The sequence below is a fragment of the Schistocerca nitens genome, chromosome 8 (genome assembly GCF_023898315.1).
Source record: "Schistocerca nitens isolate TAMUIC-IGC-003100 chromosome 8, iqSchNite1.1, whole genome shotgun sequence".
In the NCBI taxonomy this organism is placed as follows: domain Eukaryota; kingdom Metazoa; phylum Arthropoda; class Insecta; order Orthoptera; family Acrididae; genus Schistocerca; species Schistocerca nitens.
Genome location: NC_064621.1, coordinates 532,270,074 through 532,290,882, shown reverse-complemented (window position 1 = coordinate 532,290,882; position 20,809 = coordinate 532,270,074). Strand labels below are relative to the sequence as shown.

The following is a 20,809-nucleotide window of genomic DNA, read 5'->3' as shown; positions in this document are numbered from 1 at the left end:
CTCTCTCTCTCTCGTCGCCCCCCCCCTCTCTCTCTCTCGTCGCCCCCCCCTCTCTCTCTCTCGTCGCCCCCCCCCTCTCTCTCTCTCGTCGCCCCCCCCTCTCTCTCTCGTCGCCCCCCCTCTCTCTCTCTCGTCGCCCCCCCTCTCTCTCTCGCCCCCCCTCTCTCTCTCGCCCCCCCTCTCTCTCTCGCCCCCCCTCTCTCTCTCGCCCCCCCTCTCTCTCTCGCCCCCCCTCTCTCTCTCTCTCGTCCCCCCCCTCTCTCGTCCCCCTCTCTCTCTCGTCGCCCCCCTCTCTCTCGTCGCCCCCCCTCTCTCTCGTCGCCCCCCCCCTCTCTCTCTCTCGTCGCCCCCCCTCTCTCTCTCTCTCGTCGCCCCTCCCTCTCTCTCTCTCGTCGCCCCCCCTCTCTCTCTCTCTCGTCCCCCCCTCTCTCTCTCTCGTCCCCCCCTCTCTCTCTCTCGTCCCCCTCTCTCTCTCTTCGTCCCCCCCTCTCTCTCTCTCTCTCGTCCCCCCTCTCTCTCTCCTCTCTCGTCCCCCCCTCTCTCTCTCTCTCTCGTCCCCCCCTCTCTCTCTCTCGTCCCCCCCTCTCTCTCTCTCGTCCCCCCCTCTCTCCCTCGTTTTGTAATTGATTGTAATTGATTGAAATAATGCGGCAAGACCTCATAATTTATTAGGAATTGATCGTAGAATTGCATAAGTGAATAGGAAATACCATTTTGGTTGAATGTGGATTGGTGATACTTGCAGGTTAGCGGGTACAGAGTTATCTGGGTCTCCTAGAAGGTAATGATTAATTAATTGATAATGATGTTATTAATACAAATGTGATAGAATCCTTGAATGTGAAACACGTGTGGAATGTATCTTTTTGATATCCCCATGTAATCTTAAGGGATTGTTGGATCCTATTTGGTGTAGGAAGAATAAATGTATTGTGGCCGTAGCTGCAATAATAAATGGTAACACAAAATTGAATGTGAAAAACTGGTTTAAGTTTGCATTATCAACAACAAACCCTCATCATACCCACTGAACCTAATCTGTTCCTAACTATGGAATTGCTAATAGTAGGTTAGTATTACAATTGCACCTCAGAATGATATTTGACCTTACGGTAAAACATTTCTAAATGCATTAGGAATAGAATTGCTGTTCCAGTTATTCAGGTGCGTGTATGTACATATAAGATCCGTAACAGATTACTCATCCTACATGCAAATAAATGCAATAAAAATCAAAGGGACTTTGGTTAGTTTCAGCTAAACAAGAAGCAAAACTAGATAAGGCCAAGGGAAAAGAAAAAATAATAAACCAACAAAGTTACTGACTCATAAAATCAAATATATTAAAACTACTAATTAAACTAACCAAAGATAACAGAATCAAGGCTAATCTAACTTCATATGAAATGGTTTGAGCAACAGAACATAGAGAACCTAACATAAAGTAATTCAAATTCAAAGATCAGCTAGCAGTCATTAGTGTATAAACACTTAATCGTATACAACATAAAAAATAAAACCCCATTAGAAAGGAACACGTGTAAGACAAATAAGGAAAATTACCCAAACAGCCAAATAAATTATTAAATTGAAAACATAAAAAATAAAGTAAATAATTAGATATAATATGAAAAGGATGCTCCTGACAAATTAACTTGATAGCATCACAAAAAGGTTGAGGTATACCAACAAATCCTACCTTATTTGGCTATAAACTAAAACCTTACACTCCAATAAAATTAAAAAAGCCACACTAATTAAAAAACAAATGCCAACAGAAGAAAATTTAAAACAAATATAAATAATCATAAAGTATCAATACTATTTGCATAAGAAATCTACATAAATGAGTTCTAAATTCAACACATTACTCTGTCAAAATAGCAGTCAATTAAAATCAATCAATAACATAAAAAAATATTTTACCCATATGCTCCTTTCATGCTAATATGGATAAATAATCTTAGGATAGAAACCAACCTGGCTCGTGCCGATCTGAACTCGGATCATGTAAGAATTTAAAGGTTGAACAGACATAATTACTGGGCTCCCACACCCTAAATTTTTCTTAATTCAACATTGAGGTCGCTATCTGCTTTGTCAGTATGAGCTCTCAAAAAGAGTTATGCTGTCGTTCCTAAGGTAACTTAATCTTATGATCATAAATTATGTATCTAACCCACAAACATAAATCGGTGATATAATAATGAATTTATTTATTCTTCATGTCACCCCAACAAAACATTATCATCAAATATAGAAAGATCAACAAAAAACTATATAAAAATAGAATGTTAAACCGTACAGGGTCTTCTCGTCCTAAAGATAAATTTAAGGCTTTTGACTTAAAAGTTAAATTCAAAAATTTATTAAGAGGCAGTTCATTTCTCGTCAAGCCATTCATTCCAGCCACTAATTAAGATACTACTGATTATGCTACCTTTGCACGGTCAAAATATTGCGTCCCTTTAAAAATTTATGCATTGAGCAGGCGAAACCTCAAAATATTTTCAAGAGGACCTGTTTTCAAGGGTTATACATTGTAGAATTAACAGATTGCAATCATCTGTAATGCATAAAAGCCTTTTACAGTGAACAGACCCTTACTACTCCAGTCTTAGAACGCAATGAGTTTGATGAAAACTATTGCAAGCATTATCGTCAGTCATCCTTGGAGTACAAAACTCATTTTCTACAGTAGTGGCTATTGCTAAATTTCTGTAAGAGCTGTGACATTGAGAGTTTTTCTTTCTTAAAATAATGAAAAACCATGGCCATTCAAAGAGAACAACCCTGTAGTGGTCGAAGGCAATCACTCTTTGCTGGTTCATGTTCGACTCTTTTTGTAACTCTAGATCTGATAGCTCAGCAGTATCATGTGGAGTGTAATATTGAGCCCACATTGCACACCAATGGAGTGATGGTGTATCATGGGGAACTGAGAAAATAATTACACTGCATATTTGGTACAGGTTTCTCTTGTTAAGTGCATCAAGGAGCCAAAATTATACACATTCTAAAATGTCACAATGTGACTATATATATGTCTATGTAGCAAATCTTTGTCTTATATTTTTATTTGTTTATTTTTTTTAATAGTGCATATGACGACTTGGCATTTATTCCAGAATCCTTCGATTTGCTACATGGTGGGTGAATAGTACATGCTTATTGAAATGTCTGGGCTGTTGCTTGTAGGCTGTTCAAAACTGTTCCCTGTGGTTCTGGGTCATTACTTCAGTATTTCACTGTCAGTCAGTCTTGTTTATGTTCATTATGACAGAGATTCCTGAAGATATGTTTGTTTAAATCTGAGAGTACACACAAGCATTTGCTGATAAACTGCAAATGTTGATGTCATAAACACTTAACAGTATTGTGGTGTGCGTACTGTAAGACCTTCGGTACACACACCATCAGATTATTTGACTTGTAGCTCTAACAAAGTATGCGAGTGTCAGCAATATGTCTCGTGGTCTTATCGTGGCGTGTTTATCTTCTGCTGTTAGGTCAGACGATAGAAATGCCACTTGCACGCTTAGAGTAGCAGATTGACGGTGACCAACTTTAAACAGAAATTGATTAATTTTCACACACATTTATTAAAATAATAAAAAGCATAGATATTACGTAACTTGATTCTGGATGCTGTTTACAATTGACAATCTGAAGTTCCTTTGGTCTTGGTACGTTAATCTTATTCTCACATATCTCTGATACTTGACAAAGTGTCTATTCATTTATCTTCATGGCTATGTACAGGAATATGATAATCTTATTAGGCACAGACTGAAACTTGACTATAGACTGGTACTGACAAATGCAGACTGACTAATCGGAGGTCTGTACACTCGTTGTAATACCTCGTTCGTTCAAGTATCACTGTGCGAGTGTGATCCGCGAGGAAAAAAGGTTCTATGTTAGCAGCAATCTCATTGACTGCGTTACATATTAATACGGGAATCGGCGAAAGCAGAATTTGGTCCGTCTTTAAGGCAGCGCCATCTCGTAGTGTGGAGATGGACGAGCGCTGCGCCTGCGTTGTTGTGCCTAGCGGGGTGCGCTCTAGTGGGAAAGTTGTGTACGCGCTGACTATGCGGAACTATGTACACAACAAGTATGTTAATTGAAATGAGAACAATCATTCAGTTATCATTTGTGGAACAAAGTATGATATTTAGTTCATGTTTTTTTTTTGTCAGATAACTGGGTGCTATTCTGTCCCAGAGAGAGAAACAGCTCTCAATCATTTGTAAAATAATGAAAATGTAAATACCAATAATATTTGGGACTGAAGAGGAAAGAGTACTTACAAAATGCTGGAACAGAAAGGACTAGAACATGGCTGAAGCAAACAAATTTAAAAGAGCATAAAAATGCTAAGTTTATAGTCTTTAGATGTATGATAAAGTAACTGATTAAATACTCTAAAGCTCAAAATTCAGCAAATGTTATTTAATTTATGCATCTGTCAGTCCAACTGATTAAATATTCTAAAGCTCAAAATTCAGCAAATGTTATTTAATTTATGCATCTGTCAGTCCTCCAGTTCTTGTTTCATCACTCATTTAGTAGATTTTCCTTTTGTATCATAATTGGTGTGAATTCAAAGTTGGTAGAATTAAAGATTGTTTGTATTTGCAGATAGTGTCTAAGGATTTACTAATAGTTGTGCCTAAAATATGGAATAGAATGCCAGTTCTAAAAAAATTGTTTGTCTTCGATACTTAATAATAATAATAATAATAATAATAATAATAATAATAATAATAATGTGATGGTTGTGTAATGATAAGTTACTTACTTACAGTTTACACACGACACAGTCCAGCCAGCACCAACTGAAGATTGTGTGTTGGACTGTCCCAAGACAGATAAGCCATGTGCATTATCCACTTGCTGTGGGCCATCGAAACATGTGAGTCGCAGAATCAGCTCCCTTGTCACCGCTGTGTAATGTGCTTTGATTAAAATGCTTTGGTTCTTAAAGGGTTTCCTTCTTTCTTCTTTCTCTGTCAAAATTTGGCTGTACTTTGTATGTTTTAGTCTACAGTACTTGTTCTGGAATCTTTTGTCAGCCTTTTTGTATGTTTTTTTTCTTTTTTCTTGATACTTTGTACGTTCCTGTAGCATCTGTGACTATATGTATTTTTTCTTTAGAGAATATATTGAAATGATAGACGAAACAACTTCTGTAACTTTTTTCCTTGTACTTCAAAGTAGAGCATGAATGGTGAAAGGGATAAAGGTATGTTGCCATAGTTGCTGTCATTGCATATGGTGTATGATACATATTTAATGGTGCGTGGGATTATGTTTTGTCAGCACTATAAAATGAATGTGTGCATGCTTGCTTAATGGCAGAAGGAACTTACCACTCACATTGTGTGTGCATGGAACTAATATTTCAGAACAAATATTTAAAATCATGCTATTGTAAATATTTTCTAATAGGAGCACGATATGGAAACTTGCATGATCCGTTGCTGTCACCCTCTTTTATCATGGACAATGCATATTGCATCCATAGCGTACAATAGTAGCTTTTGGTGATACTCCAGTGTTTTCTAAGTTTAATCTCGCAAGTCTTGATTTATCGTTGCTGTTTGTTTTCTGCCAAAGAGATTTTAGAATTTGTGTGTGTGAATTAAACAATAAAATACATTGTAATTGGATAGATAAAAAATTTACTCGCCAAGTGGCGGCAGAACACTCGCATAAAAAATACTATAATTATGCAGCCTTTCGAAGCCAGTAGCTCCTTCTTCTGACAGAAGGGTTGAAAGGGAAGGAAGAACGGTGAAGGAAAGGACTGGAGAGGTCTAGGAAAAGTTTCCCAGAACTGCGGGTCAGGGGAGACTTACCGGACGGGTTGAGGAGGAGAGACTGATTATTGGGGACCGCACCAGATGAGATTTGAAAACTCGAGGGCTTAAAGGTAGAAGACAGAGTATTATGCAAGACAGAGATTTCTTCTAAAACATCAGGCACTAGTTAGTAAGAGTGGAAAGCTAAGTGCATTGTATATAACAGAGATGGAAGGAGGATGGTGAAAAATAGACAGACAAGAAAAGGAAAGATGTAGAAAACTAAAACAGGGTCAATAAAAGAGTAGTTACTGTTAAGAAATGCTCATATGGAAGAAATTAACATAAATTTAAGCCAGGTGGGTGGTGAGAACCAGGGACATGTTGTAATACTACTTCCCACTTGCGGAGTTCTGAGAAACAGATGTCTGGGGGAAGAGTCCAAATGGTGCATGTGGTGAAACAGGCACCAGGTCACACTGTTGTGTTACAGAGTGTGCTGTGCAACAGGATACAGTATACAAGGTATCCCTGTGCCCACTCATCCTAATTGATAATTTGGTGATAGTCATGCCATGTAAAAGCCCAAACAGCATTTACATAACAGCTGGTATATGGCGTGCTGTTTCACAGGTGTGTCTCCATTTGATAATATGTGTTCCACCTACAGGGCTGGTTTAGGTGGTGGTAGGTGTGTGTGTGTGTGTGTGTGTGTGTGTGTGTGTGTGTGTGTGTGTGTGTGTGTTTAGGGCAGTGTTGCGGTGGGTACGGTCACAGGGGCAGGAGCCATAGGGTAGGGAGATGTGTGCAGATGGAGCATAGGGTCTGACAGGGATATTGTGGAGGTTTGGAGGGTGGCAAAATCTCAAACAGAATGGATCTCATTTCAGGACATGATTTGAGGAATTCTTGGGATTGTCAAAGTAGCTTATTTAATACATTCACAGACAAGGATAATACTGAGTCACCAATGATATGGTCCGAAGTTGTTTTTTGGAGGGATCAGCAGTACCAGGAGTGGATGTGAAGGCTGAGGGGAGAGTGGTGGTGTAATGCTGTAAAAAGTCTGCTTCTGAGTAAATACATTTGCCTTGAATGCCAAGGCTGTATGAGAGGGAAAATCTGACATGGGAAGAATGGCAGCTGTGAAAATGTAAGTACTGTTGTTTGTTAGTAAGTTTAATGTGGACAGAAGTGCATAGCTGGCCTTCGGCGAGGATGAGATCAATCTCGAGGATAGTGGAACAATATTCAGAGTAGGATCACGTGAAATTTAGTTGGATTAATGCATTTACAGATTCCAGGAATTTTAACAGGTCAGCCTCATCAAGAGTCCATATAGCAAAGGTGGCATCAATGTATCTAAACCAAACCATGGACTGAAGACTTATGGATCCTAGGAAAGCTGCCTCCAAATGACCTATGAAAAGGTTAGCATAGGAAGGAGCAATCTTGGTTCCTGTGGCTGTACCCCTGACATGTTTGTATGTCTGGCCCTCAAAGGTGAAGCAGTTGTTTGTAAATATAAAGTTGATTAAGTTGAGAAGGAAGGGTGCCATAGGTTTGGAACCAAGTGGATGCTGACTGAGGAAATGCTCAGCACCAGACCGACCATATACATGGGGGATGTTGGTATAGAGGGAGGTAGCTTCACTAGTGACAAGCAAGATGTGTTTTGGAATTGGGACGGGCACAGATTTCAGACGATCTAGGAAATGGTTGGTATCTTTGATATGGGGGGGGGGGGGGGGAGGGAGGAGAGTCTTTGTGCTGTGAGTTGCAGGTGCTGATCAACTAAGCCAGATATATGTTCTGTGGGTGCTTTGAAGCCAGCAACTATAGGAGGGCCAGGTCGACTGGGTTTGTGGATGTTAGGAAGAAGGTAAAAGGTGGGGGTGCATAGATTGCTTGGGGTAAGAAGTTCTAGGGATTGAGGTGTTGGTCCTTGTGAGGGGCCTGTGGTTGTAATGAGGGACTGAAGGTCAGTTTGAATCACAGAGATGGAATTAATGGCAGATGGTATATGTAGAGGTTCCAGACAGCTGGTGTAGGCCATCACTATCATACTCCTTTTGGTCAAGTGCTACAACATGTCCTTGGTTCTCACCACCCACCTGTCCTTAATTTATGTTAATTTCTTCCATCTCAGCATTTCTTCTCAGTAACTTCTCCTTTCTTAACTATGTTTTAGTTTTCTACATCTTTCATTTTCTTACCTGACTATTTTTCGCTGTCCGCCTCCCACCTCTGTTATGTACAATGCATGTAGCTTCCCACTCTCATGAATTCGTGCATGATGTTTTAGCAGTAATCTGTCTTGCATATTACTCTGTCTTCCACCTTTAAGCTCTCAGGTTTTTAAATTTCATCCAGTGCAGTGCAGTCTTTCCTTCTCATCCCATGCGGTAAGTCCCCCGTGACCTGCAGTTCTGAGTGACTTTTCCAAAATCTATCCCTTTTCCTAGACCTCTCCAGTCCTTTTCCTTCACCCTCTTCCTTCTTCTTCAACCCTTCTGCTGGAAGGAGCCAATAGCTCAGAAAGATTGCTTAATTATAACCCTTTTTTTTTATATGCGTGTTCTGCTGCCAAGTGGTGAATATATTTTTTATCTATTCAGTTACATCATATTGTCAGAAATTGTTTTCATTGTTATAAACAATAAAATACACTCTACGACTTACATTAACGAACATATACACGGTAACACTGAACTGAAGAGATTTGAAATATGCTAAAGTAACATAGATCCTAATACAATTAGTGATATTCAGAGTGTGGGTGTAGAAATTAAGCCTTTCAGGTTCATAGATTACTGAATAGCTGTTTTACCGTGGTAGCATAGTATGTTGGTGTGAATGTGCTTAGCAGAAATTGGTCCGGCAAACTGAGGCAGTTTCGATTGAAGTATTGGAATCAACATTCAGATGTATTAATGCTGTGAGATGGCTCATAGATGATGATCAAGAGCTTGTTAAATAGGTTACAAGTCCCCCAAAACATTTACAGTGTTCCAGTAAAGGTTAACTGGATGTAAAATTGCTCATTGTTGCTACCAAATAATTTGATAAAATGTTTTAAGAAATGGATGCACCATATCCAAACAACTATGCACGGACATTGAGGTTGCAAGTAAATATTCATACTCACAATTAAAATTCACAAACTTCTTAGATAATGCGAGTGCATGAAGGCCAGTAAATGTCTGGTAGTGGTCTTTTTGGTGAGTATTATAAAAGGAAACTGTTTGGAAAACCACATGTAAATTATTGTCGTTCTGCACTACTAGTGCTTTGTTGAGACAAGTTCCCCAATCTGGATGATGGAGACTTTGTTTTGAAAGACACTCATGGGAACTTGCTAGTGTACAGTTTCAAGTCTTCTCATTGCAAAATTATGTACCCAGTATGATTATTTTATACAACACAAGAACTGAGGCTTGCAGCTGACTAAATTCATTCAAGTGCCTTGTTCATTTAGCTAGATATTAAACCACCACATTGACAATTTTGAAAATACCCTTCTTACTGCTGCCTGTTATTGGAAGCCCATTGAGTCTTCTAACCACAGTCCCCATCAATTTGAGTTGGATATAGTGGAAGATTAATGTGCATGCATAGGTGTAAGTGAACCACTGTCTTCTCACATTCCTTAAACAAAAATACTGCTTTGCATAATCTTGTGTGACACCATCTTTCAACTAGTTTCCACACATTGCAATAATATATGCTTGGGAGATTGATGCCTTGATGACAGGTAATCTGAGTCCTTGAATATAAATATTCTCCTTTGTCCCTTTTCTTTTTTAGAGAAGGTTTGGAGATTAATTTCTTAGCATTGTTGTTTAAAATCCCAATATTGTATTTGACAGGGCTGTGACATTTCATCAATCTGAAGCAAAGGCAAGTTTTTGAAGTTGCCATTAAAGCATTTCATACCAGCATGACATGATCAAGTTCTCTTTTCTGGTGAAAGCTGTACCACCAAGTTATGTGGCCCCATTATTAAGAAACTGGACTTGTATTCAAGAGAAATGGCGTTCAAATTACACTGTTCTACAAAAAAAAAAAAAAACCTTTTTTTTCTATTTCTGATAAAAAATATTGTGATCCTAGTTGTATTTTGAGTGCTGAATTGAAAACTGTTTTTGGTTTTTTTCTGTCAGGGATAGTTTATGAGTAATCACAATTTTATTTTTCTTTTCAGTTTCTGATATAGTGCAGCAAACGTGAGGTGAAATTCGACAAGCAAATGCACATCTTTATGATGTTATAAGTTCATCACATTAATGGAGGGAGGGATCTAACATATAACACAGTAACCTTTGTGTATACACTTTTGAAGCATTTATTTGACATGAGAAATTACAGAAAATTGACAAACAATGAGCCACTGCCTTGTAATGCACATCACTTTTTTCTCTTGTATTGTGAATCTTTCTTCTCTCGAATGATATTCCAGCAATAATCTGCTAACATAGAAGGTACCCCCTTCCCTTCATAGCGCCTTTCTATGGTAGAAATGTCTTTAAGGAATCTTTCCCCATGTTCATCCAATACGTCACTACAACTCTCTGTGAAGTAGTCCAGATGAGAGTCCATCATATGTACCTTCAAAGACATATTGCACCCCAAATCCTGATACTCTTTGATCATATCCTTCACCATTGCTTTGTAGTTAGTAGCTCTTCTTCTTCTTCCGAGGAAGTTTTCCGACACCATCTTGAAACAGTCCCATGCGGTTTTTTCTCCAGCAGTTAAACATGCTTCAAAATTTGCATCTTTCTGCAGCTCCCTGATTTGTGGGCCCACAAATACACCTTCCTTTGTTTTTGCAGCTGAAAGACAAGGGAATTTGGTAGCTGGATATGCAAACCCACATCCTGTTGGATCCATGGCCTTCATGAATTGTTTCATCAGGCCAAGTTTGATGTGAAGCGGTGGAAGTAGTATATATTCAGGGGCTACCAGACTTTCACGTTGTACATTGTTTTCGCCAACTTTCCATCTTCGCCTAGGTCATTTCTTTTTCATGTAGTGAGAATTTCGCTCTCGACTATCCCACTCGCAAAGAAAACAGGCATACTTTGTGTAACCTTGTTGCATTCCCAGTACCATAGCAATTACCTTGAAATCTGCACATATTTTCCATTTGTGTTCATTGTATTTTAATGAATTTAGCATCCTTTGTACGAATTCGTAATTCTCTTTTGTCAAACTAGCGTAAGCTACTGGAACAGAGGGTATTTTATTTCCGTTATGGAGCAAAACACCCTTCAGACTTGTTTTCGATGCATCTATGAAAAGTCTCCACTCCTGTGAAATATAAGTGAAGTTCAGCACTTTCATCAGGCCAGAAACGTCATTGCAAAATGTCAGTGCTTCGTCAGTTGAAAAATAAGAAATAAAGGCATGTTCTCTGTGCCTGAACACTGATTTTAGTACTTTGGTGCAGTAGATTATACTCTTGTAATCTTGAACCAAGCAGCTGCGCCTTTTGTTTACTTAGTCCTAGATCACGTACTAAATCATTTAAATCTGCCTGTGTTAACAAATGTGGCGATGACTCACTTGTGTAGTGATATAAAGAATCATCATCTGTGATTTCTTCAGTACTACTTATTTCACTGTCACTTGGAATTTGACCTTAAGCTCTTGAAGGTACTGGAAGGTTGTCGGAATGCTGCACTGGCATTCTCGCTTAAGGCAGATCTGGGTAAACAATGTGCCTCTTCGACTTTTTGTTTGTAAAACCCTGAATTTTTGTTAGACAGTAATAACAATCAGTAACATGGTCCTTAGGCTCCCTTCACACCATGGGAACAGCAAACAACGCCACATTCTTTCCACCACTGAACTAGTTTGCAGTAACATGTAGCACAACAGAAATGTGGTGCCCATTCTTTATCTTGGTCTCCTACCTCTACTCCAAAGTAATGTTTACATGCTTTCTTTATGACTGAAGAAATTTTCTTCCTATTTCTGGCAAAAGTGAACTTCCCACAGATGTAGCAGAAGTTGTCCGGCTTATATCGACATCCACGATGACGTGGCATTTCTGCACATTTAAAAATACCACTTTGGTAATACACCTGTATTAAATTAATAGTAGGGAACTAGAGGAACGCTGATGTGTAAAAACAAGCAGTCGTTTTAACTTCAGCACCAGGCTCAATCAGTTTACACATAGGAACGAAAAAATTCAACCGTGCTCGGAAATATGACAGACAGTTACTTGTCAGCCAAAAAAAAAACCCACTCGTTAAGACTGACACAAGTTGCGGCTAACACCACTGTTGTAAACTCGATGCACCCGCCCCTAGGAGGCTTGAAGCTTTACTGCCGAGGCAGCGACCGGCTGTCGCCGTTCGAGTTAATGAGATGTTTCAGGTGGTCTTAATGACATAGGTGTGGCGGGGGATAACCTAATGATGTCTGATTCTTCCCACCTGCTGTTGCACAAGAAATTATCACGTTCTATCACTACTGGATGCGGCAACATACCCGTATCTCTCTATAATGTCTCGGAAAAATATATGTAAAAACAAAGATGATGTGACTTACCGAACGAAAGCGCTGGCAGGTCGATAGACACACAAACACACACACAAAATTCAAGCTTTCGCAACAAACTGTTGCCTCATCAGGAAAGAGGGGAAGGAGAGGGAAAGACAAAAGGATGTGGGTTTTAAGGGAGAGGGTAAGGAGTCATTCCAATCCCGGGAGCGGAAAGACTTACCTTAGGGGGAAAAAAGGACAGGTATACACTCGCGCACACACACACATCCATCCAATCCCGGGATTGGAATGACTCCTTACCCTCTCCCTTAAAACCCACATCCTTTCGTCTTTCCCTCTCCTTCCCCTCTTTCCTGATGAGGCAACAGTTTGTTGCGAAAGCTTGAATTTTGTGTGTGTGTTTGTGTTTGTTTGTGTGTCTATCGACCTGCCAGCGCTTTCGTTCGGTAAGTCACATCATCTTTGTTTTTATATATATATATATATATATATATATATATATATATATATATATATATATATATATATATATAAAAAGAAAGATGATGAGACTTACCAAACAAAAGCGCTGGCAGGTCGATAGACACACAAACAAACACAAATATACACACAAAATTCAAGCTTTCGCAACAAACTGTTGCCTCATCAGGAAAAAAGAGGGATGATGAGACTTACCAGGCGGGAGCGCTGGCGGGTCGATGGACGCACAGACAAGCGCAAATATGCACACAGGGTTCAGGCTTTCGCAGCAAACTGTTGCCTCGTCGGGGGGGAGGGGAGGGGGGGGGGGAGGGACGAAGGGATGTGGGTTTTGGGGGAGAGGATGGGGAGTCATTCCAGTCCCGGGAGCGGGGGGACTTGCCTTGGGGGGGGGGGGGGGGAGGGACAGGTGTACGCTCGCACACGCACGCATGTCCGTCCACACATGCAGACACAAGCGGACATGTGACATATGTCTGCTTGTGTCTGTATGTGTGGATGGGTGTGTGTGTGTGTGTGCGAGTGTATACCTGTCCTTTTTTCCCCCTAAGGTAAGTCTTTCCGCTCCCGGGATTGGAATGACTCCTTATCCTCTCCCTTAAAACCCACATCCTTTCGTCTTTCCCTCTCCTTCCCCTCTTTCCTGATGAGGCAACAGTTTGTTGCGAAAGCTTGAATTTTGTGTGTATATTTGTGTTTGTTTGTGTGTCTATCGACCTGCCAGCGCTTTTGTTTGGTAAGTCTCATCATCTTATATATATATATATATATATATATATATATATATATATATATATATATATATATATATAGAGAGAGAGAGAGAGAGAGAGAGAGAGCGCCTTCTAAGACAGTGTTCAAATATTTAACTCTTTCTGCTGCCACAGATGTGCTCCTGCATTCTGTGCTGAGCACGACTTTGTTGTAGCTGTACTGCTTGCCAAATGCGGATGCCTATGTGCTGAGGGATGGCATTCTGGCAACTATTAAATATTTATCGTTTCATTTTAAGACAACTATTGGCTGGAAAAAGGTGATTTTTGCACATCTTCCACATTGTTAGATAAATACCAAAACTTTTTCATTCAGCAAGATATGGAAGTAACTCATATACAGCAGTGAGAGGTTGGCTGTTCAGATGCATACGAACGCTAATAACTCTGTGAGAAAATTCAAGTGGTACGCATATAAGTGTCCACACCACTTGGAGAATGGCAGAGCAGAATGTATATACACGTCCACAGCAGTGAAATGGTTAATGATGTTTACAAGTCACTAAAATGTGATTCTCTTTTGCAAACACACACTTTCATGTAAGGGGCAGTCAAAAAGTTTCTATTCAGAGGCCATACAGTCCAGAATTGATATGCCAGTCAGGCAAAATCACCATGAGCATTGAGGCAGTCATCTCACTGGGGCAATAGGTTGAAGATACCCCTTTGGAGAAACACTGTACCCTGCTGTGTGAAGAAGTCTGTCACCACATGTGGTACACCTGTGTCTGACAGGAATTTTCAACCCTGTAAAGCCTGTTTTAAGGGACTAAGGTGTGATGCTCACATGGAGAGAGATTAGGACTATAGGGAAGGTGCTAGTGTCCCAACTTGAGTTGACATAACATCTGCATTATGACATTGTGGTGTGTGGATGTGCATTATCATGAAACAACAGCAACCCATGTCACACACCATTTTACAATGATGGTTTTCAACAGATATACTGCCCCTTATACATTCTTCATTCCCCAATTGATGCCTGCCAGTGTTTGTCTTTCGGCAGTCACAAAAAGAATAAAAGCATGTTGGTTCTGTTTGGACATAATGCAACCATACTTAAAGCTACTACATTTATTGCATGCAAGTCAAAAAGACACAAATGCATCACTAATCCCTTGTCTACATGTCGGTGCTTATATACCCACATCGGAGTCACTCTATGTTGCATATACACTGCACCAACACCGTCAAATGGAAACATCTTCATAACCACTTATGTCTCAGAACTGGTTTCAGGCTTTCCACTAGAGCCGGTAAGTCATCATATGCAGTCCACCATGTTACTTGATGTCTGTTCTTAACAGAAGAAAATGGCACGAAGGCCACATGTGTTATTTGAGATAGATATATTGTTCTGTACTGACAGAAATTCAAGTGTGTATGGTAATTTCATAGATTACCTGTAAAGTATACGAAACCTGTTATGCAGAAGCAAAATGTCGTTATCCAAAAGCTAACAGAGGCAGTGAAGTTTGTTTCATTCTGTTAACAACTGAAACAACCCACACACAGTAGTGAATCCATAGACTAAACATGATATCTGTTTTCCATTCAGTTATCAAAATTATGACTGGAATAACGTTAGCAAATACATTGCCGTGAAATAATGCTAATTTGTAATTAGTTTGAAGACTTCGTGGTAGGCAGGACACAGCATATTATCTCAGTCAGAAGAGTGAACAGGCCATGCCATGTGTGCAGTATCTTCCATTTCCAAGAAAAACACCAACCACCTGTGCTCTGTGAGGTTATGCATTATTGACCATCAATACAAAGTATGGGCCCACAGCACCTCGCAACAACCACACGAGGTCCCAAGATCTCATCATGATACTGACAGCAGTTAAATTTTTTCGATTCACCCGTACAATTTCATGAAGAGCTGTTAGAGTGGTGAACATAATCCCTGCCACACCATTGTGGATCCTCCTTGATATGGTCTCTTTCCACATTATTTGGGTTCCAAAGTCATGTTCCACATTCCCTCCAGAGGTGAATCCATCGAGACTTACTCTCCAGACCAATTCCTGACTCATCTGTGAAAAGAACATTGGCCCACTGCTCAATCATCCGGGTGGAATGTTGATGACTCCACTCTTAGATTCTTCCTTCTGTGAAGGCGTGTCAGAGGTGTACATGCAGCAAGTCAGAAACAATAAAGGCCACTCCTCCGAAGCATTCTTTACACCATTTGCCTCTATACAACACGTCCAATGGATGCTGCGAGGTCAAATGCCAGTTGCTATGCAGTGCTAAGGCAATACCACTGTGGCCTTACAGCCAAATAGTCTCTCCTCTTTCAGATGTTACACATAGTCGGCCCTGCCATGGTCTTTGGGATACAGTTTGTCTCTCTCTAAGCTATCACCACATCTGAGAAACAACAGAACGATTCACTTTAAGCTATTGGGCCACATGAGTTTGTGCTTGTCCTGCTTCTATTCCTCCTATGTCTCTCCACCGCAGAGTGTCTGGCAGGCGTCTCCTCTGTGCCATTCTGCACCATCTGTGACATCATCTGTGTACACAGCAATTATGGATGTGGGACTGCCCGACAAACACTACCCCGTTTGATGGGTGCCCTGACGTCATTGCTGGCATTGTTGTCCATTGATCGGAATGCCACCTTCTGTGTGGAACATGATCATGTGGACATTTATTGACAGTTTGTATGATGATATCATGACTTAGACAAAGGGCGGGGAATAGTGGTTTGGGAACCAGTGTATACACTCCGGGAAATCTGGGAAGAACCCAGGAATGTTTTCATCCAGGAGAAATATGGGAAAAACGCAGGAATTTTTTAGAATTCCGGAAATTTTTCCTTGTTTTAGTTTTCAGTTAAATTTTTGTAATTTTCACTGATAATAACTGATATTCTAACGAAGAATTTTACTTTAGCTCGTTTCTTCAGAATAATACTGCAGCAGTAAAACATAAATCAGATAATAACATCAATAAAAAATGCCAGTTTCATAGAAAATGTGCCGTTTACATCAACAAAACAGTGCACACATAAGTGTCTGCCAACAGCAACATTTGTCAAAGACTGTGCAGTAATTCATAACAACAAATTACTTTTGATGAGTGTGATGAAGACTATACAATACAACAAACTGCCTTCGATCAGCATGACGTCACAACTGTTCACATTTATAATAGGTTACGGGAAAATATTGCGACTGTTGGGTTGAGAAGTGGTACTTAAAACTAAATTTCCTTTTACGGAAAGTGAATTATGTTTCTTGTGACAATGTACTAAGAAATTCTTAAATCACACAATGTTAGACTCTTTTTAAACTTAACACTGAGGACCAGCCACTTAGAAAAATTTCGAGGAAAAAACCAATCATTTGTGCTGTTAAATTTTACCGGCACTTATGTGTTTGATGTATCAGAAAGGTAACACATACACACAAAAAAGAGAACATTTCAAGGTTAGTTCTTATATTTATCTTAATTCTTTCACAGATTACAAATTATGCAATAACGATGGAAAAAGTATAATTATCTTTAAAAAAAGTGCTAAGTGAGTTCTTTAGCAATTTCATATGTAATTGGCTTTTCTATTTTGTGGAAAAGTACGTGCTGGACGGAACATGTATTCAGCCAGGGAAACCACAAAATGTTCTGTTCGCAGCAGTGAAATTTATAATCATGCTCATATAAATATTCAGCTGTTGCAATTTAAGGTGTGCTCTTAGGATCCTGCGTAACCACATCCTCGGAATAAAAACAGCAAAAACTTTTTGACGACCAACATCACATGTGAAAGCTTAGCTTTTTTTTGTAGTTATACTGTATGTACATTATTTTAAACCATTAACTTTTTTTCTTATTTATGCGTTCGCACTTCTTCACAGTGATGTTGCTATTGCCTAACTACATCACTTGTCTTGTGTTCTGAATGTTTGCTATCATTGGCTCGCGAGATCACGTGACATGAGCTGTAATTGGCTTACAAAAGCGTGTTGGAATCTTGATGTCAGTGCTTCAGAAGCTGACGTGCTGTATTTGGTGGAATTTGTATTTACACTTTTGTAATACAAACCGCTCATCGAAGATCTTTGCAAAACTGTGTTATTTTTTGGTGGATTTTGTTTGCTAATGTGTCAGGGAACTTCTGTTCTGGTGAATAAAACCTTGACTATTCAAAGAATTGATATGTTTTATAACTCCAGGGGAATGTATAGTGTTACTTAACATGGAAAAAGTGTTCTTTCAGCTGGGAAAAAGCGTGTTTTCACCTGAAAAGAAGTGAAATTTGTCCATGGAAAAGTGTATTTTCACCCGGTAAAAAGTGCATTTTTAACCGGGAATTTTTTTGTCTTGCCTGTGTATGCACCCTGGTGTATATGTGTCCTGAGCCACCAACCTCTCACTGCTATGGATGTGAGTTAACTTCAATATCTTAGTGAATAAAAATGTTTTGAGTATTTATCATACAACATATTTGCCTCATTGTGTGTTATAATTTGCAAAAAAAAAAAAAAAAAAACTCATTTCGATATCTTGAATTGTTTATGACCTATGATGAATCATGAAGTGCACAAATGGCCACCTCGTGTATGTCTGTCTGCCGAATATGCCAATAACTCGAGACTGAAATGAAATATTGTTCTGCTTGAAATTTTATATGAAATTTCAATACCTATCTACATTTCATTCACTGCAATGTATGAGCTAAAATCAACCATATACAAAGATTATGCAATGCATTTTTGTCTCTGGAAACTGTTTAAAATTGCATGGAATGTTTTACTTAATTTGATGCAGCAGAATAAGCGTGATGTATAACAACAAGAAATTAATTTCTTTATCGAATGAAGCTATCAGGCGATAAGATCTGCAAAAACAAAATTTTCTCACCTAATAGTTTTCAGGAAATCGGACGATAAGTATTTCAAATCGGTGGGACACCATCACTTAGCACAAGCACAAACACTTGCTGAGCAGTAGAGCCATAATAAAAACCATCCTCAGCATTGAATGCAGACAACACATTTGTATCAGCAGAAAGTTTAATGTTGTATAGACGTAGCAAGCAATATTAACAGCAACTTCATACTTTCTGAAGTTATCTATAATGAAGTTCCACCTAAAAAAAGGTGCAGAAACATCCAATCAGATCTTAATAACATTCCAAAGTGATGCAGAGATTGGAAACTTGCCTTAAATGTACGCCATTGTAAAATAATGCTCTTCATCAGATGTAGTATCCTGATACTCCAATATCAATGATACACAATTACAGTGAGTCAACTTGTGCAAATACCTGGGTATAAATTTGTAGGAATATGAAGTGGAATAATGACATAGGCTCATCCTTAAGTGAGGCATATGGCAACTTCACTTCAACAGAGTCTACAAAGGAGACAACTAACTAATCATTTGTGTGTATGATCTTAGAATATTGCTCAAGTGTGTAGGACCCATACCAGATATGACTAGCAGCAAGTATTGAATGTATACAAAGGAGGACAACATCAGTGGTTACAGGTTTGCTCGACTCAATAGGAAAGCTTCGTGGAAATGTTGAGAAATCTGAATTGGCAGACACTTGAAGATTGACTCAAATCATCCTGCAAAAGCCTCTTAACAAAATTTTGAGAACCAGTTTTAAGTTAAGAATCGACACACATTCATCACCTAGGTGTTACTCCTATGATTATCTTGAAGACAAAAGTATGTGAATTAACAGCACACAGTGACAATTAATCATTCATTTTTCCTGTGGTCTGTACATGGTTAAAAATGCAAGAAACTTTAAGATGTAATACTGTGCTGAGTTGTTCTTGCAGAATGTTTGTGTGGATGTAAATAGATGTAGATATTGGGGAAAGATTTTAACTGCCCCATCAGGGATTACTACAAAATTTCAGAAAAGAAGTTTCCATGAATAGCCTGAAAAAAGATAAGTTACAGACATAGTTCGAATAGTTACATACAAGAGTTAGTCATTAATGGAGATGTATACCATTGAAATACTTTATTGCATGACCAACAATTATTATTCAACGAAACACCATAAAAGGTACCAAGCGAGGTGGCACAGTGGTTAGCACACTGGACTTGCATTTGGGAGGACGATGATTCAAACCCATGTCTGGACATCCTGATTTAGGTTTTTTGTAATTTCCCTAAATTACTTCAGGCAAATGCCGGGATGGTCCCTTTGAAAGGGCACGAACGACTCTTTCCTAATCCGATAGGATCGATGACCTTGCTGTTTGGTCCCCTCCCCCAAATAAAACAACCAACCATAAAAGGTGTTATGATAATAGTGTAGTGTGCACGAGCAAAGTAATGCGTAATACATGGTTGTGCCATGCTCAGTATGGGTGGCAGGGGAACAACAAGATGTTACTCATTTCTGATGGTCAGTGGGAGTGAAACTGTAACAAATCTTTAACACAGTCAGTGTTCAGTATGTAGACACTTTTTATATAAAAGTGGGATATATGACTGTGAACAAGGATTCGAGAATGGAAGTCACAGTGCCAGTGGCAAACAGCTTAGTGGAAGACTAATGTGCATATAAACTAAGACAGTAAAATTGAAGATAAACATGCTAATCAGAGTAATCAGAAGCATCAATATTAATGAAATTGTTGTGGTATTCATCAATAACTTTCATTTCTAATATCAGTGGTGGCTCGTGCAAAATTTTACCAATGTTTCACAATTTGGTGGCCTATAGCCTTTTGACTTACAAGGGTAGTATGTAAACTGAACTGTTTAAATATATTTAAATTTTACAGTTAATTGTTTAACATTGTGAGCAATAAAGTAAAATAGAAAAAAAGTGTGTTGGTTGCAGTGGTAATAGAACCAGTCACTGTTGCTAACCTCTCACCCATAGTGTCATTAATGCAGCCACTGTTGGAAAAACCCCTCATGCTGTGCACTTCCACAATAGGTTATACACAAATACTGATCCAGTGCTGTGAGCAATGTAGCACTCGCAGTGCTAGAAGGGATGAGAACACATCAGAGCACAGCTGCATCCCTTTTCTGAGTTGATTGTAGCCCAGCTGGCCATTCTTTCAGCATTATCACCCACAGAGTAAGATTATTGATGATGCTGAAGTATTTGTCCTCAGCCAAGAAAATTTGGGATATGAGCATCCACTGGAAAATTCTGAACATCTTTTGTGGATCAAAGTAACAGTTTACCCTCTTTCCCTCCACCCTATCCTGCCCTGAGTGGCTCATTACTACTAGCTAGCA

General features: G+C 39.2%; 1 protein-coding gene across 4 annotated transcripts in view; it reads left to right on the top strand.

Annotated features, from left to right (window-relative positions):
• The window catches only part of LOC126199344 (zinc transporter 1), a 300,623-nt gene that overhangs the window by 265,794 nt on the left and 14,020 nt on the right, over nucleotides 1-20,809 (top strand). For all 4 annotated transcript variants that reach the window (XM_049936203.1, XM_049936200.1, XM_049936201.1 and 1 more), the window contains one exon: nucleotides 4,811-4,918. In XM_049936203.1, coding sequence (XP_049792160.1) covers nucleotides 4,811-4,918 — 108 coding nt within the window. The remainder of the gene's footprint in view (nucleotides 1-4,810; nucleotides 4,919-20,809) is intronic.